The sequence below is a fragment of the Oryza glaberrima genome, chromosome 5, assembly GCF_000147395.1.
Source record: "Oryza glaberrima chromosome 5, OglaRS2, whole genome shotgun sequence".
NCBI lineage: Eukaryota > Viridiplantae > Streptophyta > Magnoliopsida > Poales > Poaceae > Oryza > Oryza glaberrima.
In genome coordinates this window covers 14662487-14670678 of record NC_068330.1, presented here as the reverse complement: position 1 = coordinate 14670678, position 8192 = coordinate 14662487, and the positions used below count along the sequence as shown (strand labels likewise).

The following is an 8192-nucleotide window of genomic DNA, read 5'->3' as shown; positions in this document are numbered from 1 at the left end:
ATGCCTGCGGGCTTATGATGTAATAATTAGCACTAGACTCTCGAGTATGAGCTTTCGGTATTTCAGCTATGAACTCGTGTGTACCAGACTACTTGATCCAGGGAAATGGTACTGTTTACACGAATGATTCCTGTTATAAAAACGGGGGTCGACAGTTGTAGAAGGAGGAAGCAACTGAGACGCATGAGGCAAGGAGTCAGGAATCTAAAGGGGTGGAGGTAAATGTGGAGTTGCAGAAGGAGGAAGCAACTAAGGCGCATGAGGCAAGCAGTCAGGCAGTTCCGACAGTTGGAAATCATGTCGAAGATGATAATCAAGAGGGAGATGGATCAATGGGGAGAGGTGGAGAAGAGACTTCAACATATGCTCAATTAGCATCCGGGGTGCGATACTTGCTTCAAGAAAAAGCATATACTCGAGCGGAGGGTGAGGAGACTTTGTTGAACAATGGATTGAGTGTTGATTTGTTGGACCAATATTCAGAGGGGGATGATGACACACCCGAGGAGGAGCATATGAGGATGAGTATGTGGTAGTCCAGTAGCCAAGATGTCTCAGCCAGAAAGGGAGGTGTTTGAGAAATTAGTTGGACGCAATCCTGAGGTTGTTCAATTCGAAAATGTTAGCAATTCTGAGCTAGCAGTTGTTGATGGAGGAGTAACATACAATGGCATCATCGATACAATGGGTGAGGAGCCGAAGAAGGATTTGGAATTTAGTTCTCTTGAGCTCTTACAGATATGACTGCAGAGTTACTCGATCAGTGTGCATCGCTTGTTCCATATGAAGCACTCCAACGCTTCTAAAAAATACATGGTGGCCTGCATCCATGAATCATGTTAATGGGAGGTTCACGCCAAAAAGACTAAGGATGGGAGGTGGAGGGTTATGGGTGTAGGCAAAGAGCACACATGTTGTAGTGCTGAACAAGACTCGTAGTTCTAGAATGGATCTAATCCCATCCTAGTTACAATATATTGAGACGGAGGGAGTAGACAATTTAAGGAGCTGAAAGATTCTAGAATTAGCTAGTAGATACAGCTGTCCGAAGCTCTCAGAAAAGGCCCTTAAGCTACAACTAATTGCAGTAAGTCATTATGCCCCTAGATAAAATTACTTAGACGAAAATGGTCTAGTATAGTAGTACTTGATATCATAGACCGTGAACTGTATGAGTGCCCACTGCCCAGCCGAGAAATCCCTTTACTATCACAGGAGGTGAAATTGTTGCGATACAGGTAATCGTGCATGCAGAGTGGTTCACAGCCTAACTTCGCGGTGCTTCTGTTGTTGTCTTCCTTTCCGTCTTCTTTTGCATGATAAGATTAAAGCCTTCATGATAAGATTAACCCTGCCGCAGCCCCCACCACGCAATCAACAGCAAAATCCCATCTCTTAAACCCAGATGGCCAAACACAAATATCATGTCTCTGCCTTGGGAAACCAGGCGTTTTGCCAGTGTTCAATTTGTTAATCTTCGTACTAAGAGTCCGTAGAATATTTCATATGTACAACATGGGTAATGTGGTGCGTAGTCAAATTCAGTTAATATTCTTTCTTTTTCCATTCGTATACAGCATCGGGAAATTATCCATATGAATCAAAATTATGATTAGATCACCTCAAAAAGAGCTGACCTGAAGAGAGCCATCGGCTCAGTGGAACAAAGGCAGGATGCCCCACTGGTGCAAGAACCCTTCTCCGGTTGTCACCTCCAGCACTAGGAGAGCCAGCACGGCCAGCATAGCAGCCCGTCCATTCCAGGTCTCCGCGCTCTTCGTCCAGCCCCACTCCCATACAGTCACTGGAGGGGGCAGCTCGTCGCGTTTCGAGTCGTACGCCGCTAGCAGTTCTTCCACACTCCCAAGTGGCACCAGCGGCTGCAAAAAGGCAATGCGCCACACATCAGTGTAAATTCTTAACGGCAAGTTGCCTAATTCTGCTTCTTGATCGAACATTTGCATGCTGCACTATAATCATCTGGATGCTACAACAAGTGTTCCGGTTATGTTTGATAAATCAGTGCTACGTGCACCAAGAAGTAAAGCCTTAAATGACTGTGGTCAACTTTGTTTAACAAATCAGATTATAATACTAGGGATCTAAGTTTGTAGCCTTGTGTTGATACATGAAGCTATTTACATCTTTAGAAACGAGCTCCAATTTGCACAGGTACACAAACTCATTCAGTGACAGAACAGGATAGGAAATTCAATTGAATTTCAATAACCTCTTGAGGTATCCTAACCCAAACTAACATTCGTTGTACGAAATGCTATCACCATATAAGGTATGAAATACATACACATGAAGCATCTAAAAGTTATTATATGACGATCTATCATGTGTATAAGGTATTTTTTCTTCTACTGTAGTAGTTGTTACCTGTCGAGCTTCAAGGTTTGAAACTGCCATAGCACCAACATAAGGCAAGCTTTCAATAACAGCATCGGCAAGATCTGTTATGAACGTGGGTTCACAACCTAATGCAGGAACTCGTCCCCAGTGCTTGATGCCGGATTCTAAAGCCAACTCCTTGTATTCTACATCGATTTCTTCCAAAGTTTCAATATGTTCACTGACAAAACTGGAGGAAGAAGACCATGGAAACAAATGAGAACTATCCAGCTAAAATGATATTGACAAGAGAACAGTCAAAGCAAGATGCTGAACAAAATGGATGTCACTAGGACTTAGAGGCATTAACACATCAGAATATTGTTTTAATCAAGACAGCAGAAATCAAGTTTATCAAAGTAATACCTGATGGGAACAGCTAGAAGGCTCTTCACCCCTTTCTGCCCCAACTCGATAATTGTCTCATCAGTGTAGGGCCTCAGCCATTCAACTGGCCCCACTCGGCTCTGTTGAGCAATTAAAACAATTTTGACTACTTTAGAAGAAAAGCAACCACAGGTGTGATGATAAATTTGTAATCAGGGATTCATATCTCGGATTTAAATACCACCCCTTTCTATTTTTTTGGTGAAGAAAGCAGTTTTCTACTTCAAATTTGAATCCTTCTATGAGAATGGTGGAAATGAAATAGATATTGAAATATAAGTGGTGGATAAAACCACCAGATTCTGACCAAGAATAGTTTCTGTAATCAAGAAGTTGTAGGTCAGATGGGAGGGAGGGAGGCAGCAGGTGTTGTATCAACCTGATAGGCAAGCGTGCATGAGTTTGTTATTCCTCTTTTTTCGAGTTCCTCCATGATAAGATCCACACACTCTTCCATCTCTGCTTTGTATGGATCACCAGCTTCTTCTACATATGCCAGAGGAACTCCATGGGCACTGAAAAATATCATAACCTGCAAATTGGATGTCTCATTAGATATATTTATATTATTAGGTCAGCTTTACAAAAATGTACTCAAAGTTTAACAACCTTTTATTACCCTTTTCTTCAAATCAAGTCAGCAAATCATGCGCATGCACCAGGGATATTACCTTTTGGGGTTCTGAAAATGTTCGCAGTTCCTTCTCAATCAAAGTTGCCATAGCCTTGATATATCCCTCCCTCTGATACCAGGAAGGTATAACTGTATGCTGCATATTCACCAGATACTCATCCTCTCTAAAGCAGAAATTAAAGATGGCATTAGTTATGCAATGTAACAGCAATAGCTATAGTTATTATTCAAATTATTCTAGGTACCTGAATATGCCCTCCAGTAAACGGAGACTTGAACCACTAGTTGATATGGAGAACTGGGGGTACAGAGGAAGTACAACAAGTTTTGTGATGCCATCCCGTTTTATCTAGAATACAATTAGATTAAATAAATATGTTTTGCATAGAAATAAGTTGAACATTCAGTGCCAGAAGGTAGCTCATTCATTTTATCTATAATAGCATTGATAATGCATGGAGGTTCATGGATGTGACGGTTGCTAATTGCCATAGCTTTCTTTTTGTATCTTAGAAGATCCAAAATCACACAAAGATTCATGTTTCATTTCAAATCCTAAGAGGATAAAGTTCTATTCGCAAAAGATCTGGTTGATCTTCAGATAAGGGAACTGGAATTGCTGCTTTATGTTACATGAACAGGAATTTGTTATAGGTATGCATGCAGTAGCTGAAATAGTCAAACACCAAAAATCAGCTAAAAGGAGAAAATAACAGAAGAAAACAAATGTGTTCAAGGTACGGCAAGCATACTTGTTCTATAGCTTCCTCAGTGAATGGATGCCAGTAACGCATTCCAACATACACCTTGGCAGGAATATCTTTATCACATAATGCTTTCCTCAGTGCTTCAGCCTATAAATAAGTTACCATAAAAACACGAAGTGAAAGCACATAATATGCATAAGATTCTAACATAATAAGAAGAATGAACGGGAAAGGGAAATATTTCCACTTCACTCTGGTTTCACTAATCTGTCACTCTGCACACTGAAATCAATGGATTTTGCTGCAACTATTTGAGTATTCTGGCTTTTATATTTATTTTTCCAAATTTCGCCTGTGAAAGGTTCCGTTCACCACCCCTTCTTCCTCTCTTCCTATCAAGTCCATTCTACCACCAAAACTGCCTACATAAATTTATAGGCTCATCGCAACATCGACAACAATCCCTAGAGGCATCAAGTATTCAAGCACATGCCAGGTGCTTGTTGTCACATGTGCCGGTGCAGAGGGGAAGCAGATGTCAGCAGTGCTCTTGGAGGGAACCATGCCAATTGCTGGCCATTAGAGTTCGTAATAGGCAGTGGGATTGCAGGTAATGCAGTGGAGGAAAGGAAAGGAGCACAAAGGGCCATTGCAATAGCCTATTGCTGCCATTTCTACAGATGATGTTAATGTTGTGTATAAGGAGAGATGTCAGTTGACTAATGAGCATGTTTGTGAATTCATACTTGTGATGCTTCATGGATTGAATCAGCCAGTGAGCACATCAAACAGAGGAAAACCCTATGTAAATTTTGGTCAAAATGGGCATTACTCACCCAGTTCAGAAAAAAATAAAGATAGAAAAGTACTTCAAGAACAGAAAACTTGAATATTTTGATGAAAAGTGGCAACCATAGATGCCAAAATTAGAAGTGGAAAATTCTAAAGCATCAACAACTAGATTGGAAAATTCACAATTTCCAAATAAATAAACTAGTGATGCATACCCACGAAACAACAGGGTGAGATGAAGCAAACAATCCCTATCATAAAATATGGGGAACATTTGTACCATATTTACTCCAATTATCTAAAAAATTCACAAAGAACTTTAGAATCATCTAACAAGACATGGACTGTTTGGGTCAACCAAGGTTGTCTTCTCGTGAGCACTTGATAGTCTTTAGTTAATGTTATGATCGCAAGTATCCACATTACTAAGATATTCAATGTACAGCAGCCATGGCCATTCACACAATAAAATATCACATCATACCTGTGCATCAGTAATTTGACGAAGAGGAGAACCACCACCGATGGATGCATAGCCTTCCTTGCTCTTTGGTGCTCTTACAACAGATATAAATTGTGCTAATGGCTTCTGAAGAAAGCGAAACAATCTAGGAAGACGGATAATGTCCTGCCACCATGCATCATGAGATATCCAGTAAATAAGAAAAACAGGTTGCCATATTATTGTCTTAATCTACAATCAAGTAATACATCTGAACATCAAAGCGTTCCACTTCTCTATAGCATGCTGTTAGAAACCTACGCAAGCTCCTAAGAAGATTTTACTTTCACAACTGAGACCTTCAAATTCAAATAAAATCAGCAGATCGGAAGAGTACCCTATTGCACATTTCAAGAAGGGAATAACAAATTTCTCACCATTAATTGTTTTGGCACCATAATTTGTAAATCTGCAAAATAAATAATAAAAAATAGAGCAATTGAAAAACCTTAGAGCACTACAATTGCAGTTCAGAGTGGCAATTACCGGATCAGCAAATAGATTAAACAAGAAAGGCTGCACATCATCAAGGGTCTCTGGACCTCCAAGATTCAGCAAGAGAACACCAATTTTTTCATTCCCAACAAGAAGTTTTGTGAAATCAGATTGGGAAGTAAGAACCGCCTCCGATGCTGATGAATGTACTCTTAAGTGATGCCTCAAGCTAGACAGTGGTTGAGAAGACCATCCCAACTTGCATTTGCAAGCAGAAGACTTCTTATGATAACATTGTCCAAGGCAAAGCCCTGTACGGCTACTCACTGAACAAGATTTAATTGCATATGTCCTTGACAGATTGACCCTGAGGGAAAAAGGGAAAGTAACTGTGTAAGAATGACACTAATTATGGCACTCGTAAGTAACAAAAAGTAGCACACGAGGTGACAGATCAAGGAGAAATTGTATATACAGAGTTGCAGATCATCCAATAAATGCTTTCTTGTAAGAAAAAAATTAAGACATGTAGGACCCATACGATCTATGAATACTGTAGGAGACTAGCACCATTCTATCAATAGCGCAGGAGACTAGTGAGTAACACTGCGTGCAAATAGATGCAGGTATGCATAGCCCTTGTAATAGTGCAAACATGAACAACTGACCATCTTATGTAGAACATAAAAAAATAACCAGCACTAGCCCTCAGTTCCACTACCATTAATGCAGAGCTTAAGTTGCAACTGGTTACTGTAGACCCACAAGTACGTGAGCGTTTTTGTTTGTATAGCTGGATTAAGGGCTACCAGCAAGACAGCAACTTTGTTTCAGGGGTAAGTGTTAAGAAACTAACGAAACAAACACTTAACCCGGCATGAGGTGAAACATGCACCCATGATACTACCCATGGACACAAATGAATTCCATTAGTCTATATAAGTACCAACACCTTATACACAATAATTGGAAAACAAGCAATTACATGCACAAGACGAATGGAGGGCCGAAGTCGTAGGAAGAAACAAATCAAGGCAACCTAGTAGCGTTTCAGGTGACACGTGCGCCGTCGTGTCACCGCGGTACAAGCGTGCCAATTCAACATCAAAATCAAGGCAGTCTAGTAGCGTTTCATGGTTTAACATCGTACAACTCACAAGCCTATAGCTTTGTGAGCTGAAGAAATACGATTTAGTATAAAGCATTAGTCATAAATCATCAACCATCCCTCATCTGAGTAGAAGAGGAAGAAGAGCTAGATGGACCTCATCTGAGCTAGTGGTTTGGCTGTGTGTATCCTTCGTGAATATAGAGGCTGGATTAATGAAAAATCCATTATCTAAAAATAAATCTGAGCTAGCGGTACTATAAACAAGCCCAAAATTAATCCTCCAGCGACGGGGGAACAAAAAAATAACCTGGAGGAATTCCGCGGCGCGGGCCTCTTGGGGAAATGGGAAGGCCCCGCCTCCACCCTCCCCACCTCAATCACGCCCCTCGTGCTCGCCTGGCTCGACGACCACATCCTCCCCCCTCCCTGCAACCGTAAAAAAAACCAACATCTCAGCAACCATTTCCGTCTCCGCGAGAATAACCCGGCATCCGCTGCAGTCGACGGATCAGCTCGCAACAAAAAAAAAAAACCAGGATCGATCTCATCCGCTCCACCACATACATCTCAACACCACAGGGCGCGCGGCGTGGGAGGGAGGGGGTGTGGTGGATATCAAAAGTACCTTTCGAGGCGAGTAGAACGGTGGAGACAGGAGCAGGGAACGGATCGGTGCCGTCCGGTGAGAGCGGGAGAGGGGAGGAGGCGGCTTCGATTCCGGCGAGGCGGCGGAGGCGAGGGGCGCGGGTTGTGGAGTGGAGGGGAAGAAGACAACACCCACGCGCGGCAGGGGAGGATGATCCGCAACGGTTGGTCCCTGCGTTTTTCGGGGTTTCCATTTTTTTTTTTCTTTCCGCAGGGGTTTAACAAAAGAAAGAAAAAAAAAATCAACCGCGAGATATTTTAGGAGGATACGCAATATAGAAAGACCCGTTCAAAAGGGCTAGCGGGCCGGGGATGAGACAGCCCAGTCTAGTGTATTTCATCCGAGTCCATGAGCCCAATGCACTAAGCCTGGCCCGATCCCATGATAAATCTGTGCTCGCCTAAGACTGAACAATTATCCCTCTCAAAAAAAAAAAAGTGTGTGAACAGTTTTTTTTAAAGAAGAAAAATGAGGAAGAATGATACACGTACAAAATTGCGAGTGTCATATTGCAAATTTCTTTCAATAGTATGTCGTATTGTGAGCCTATCGTGGTTTTCCATTGAGATTCAACGGTTAAG

General features: G+C 41.7%; 1 protein-coding gene across 1 annotated transcript; it reads right to left on the bottom strand.

Annotated features, from left to right (window-relative positions):
• Nucleotides 1-992: 992 nt before the first annotated feature.
• On the bottom strand, nt 993-7802 carry LOC127773595 (ferrochelatase-2, chloroplastic). Its single transcript, XM_052299721.1, has 11 exons — nt 7591-7802; nt 7273-7391; nt 5906-6221; nt 5402-5545; nt 4171-4272; nt 3664-3767; nt 3456-3582; nt 3164-3316; nt 2764-2864; nt 2386-2587; nt 993-1880 (listed from the first exon to the last, which is right to left on the bottom strand). The coding sequence occupies exons 2-11, from the start codon at nt 7377-7379 to the stop codon at nt 1656-1658; spliced, it is 1581 nt and encodes a 526-aa protein (XP_052155681.1). The 5' UTR covers nt 7380-7391; nt 7591-7802; the 3' UTR covers nt 993-1655.
• Between the last annotated feature and the right edge of the window lie 390 nt (nt 7803-8192).

Bases quoted from the DNA above. Each gene is read 5' to 3' on its own strand.
- LOC127773595 (XM_052299721.1), bottom strand. From the start codon at position 7,379: ATGTGGTCGTCGAGCCAGGCGAGCACGAGGGGCGTGATTGAGGTGGGG. The intron at 3,583-3,663 runs GTACCTAGAATA...TTTCTGCTTTAG, and splicing joins TTACTGGAGGGCATATTCAG to AGAGGATGAGTATCTGGTGA. The intron at 2,865-3,163 runs GTTGATACAACA...ATTGCTCAACAG, and splicing joins CATGCACGCTTGCCTATCAG to AGCCGAGTGGGGCCAGTTGA.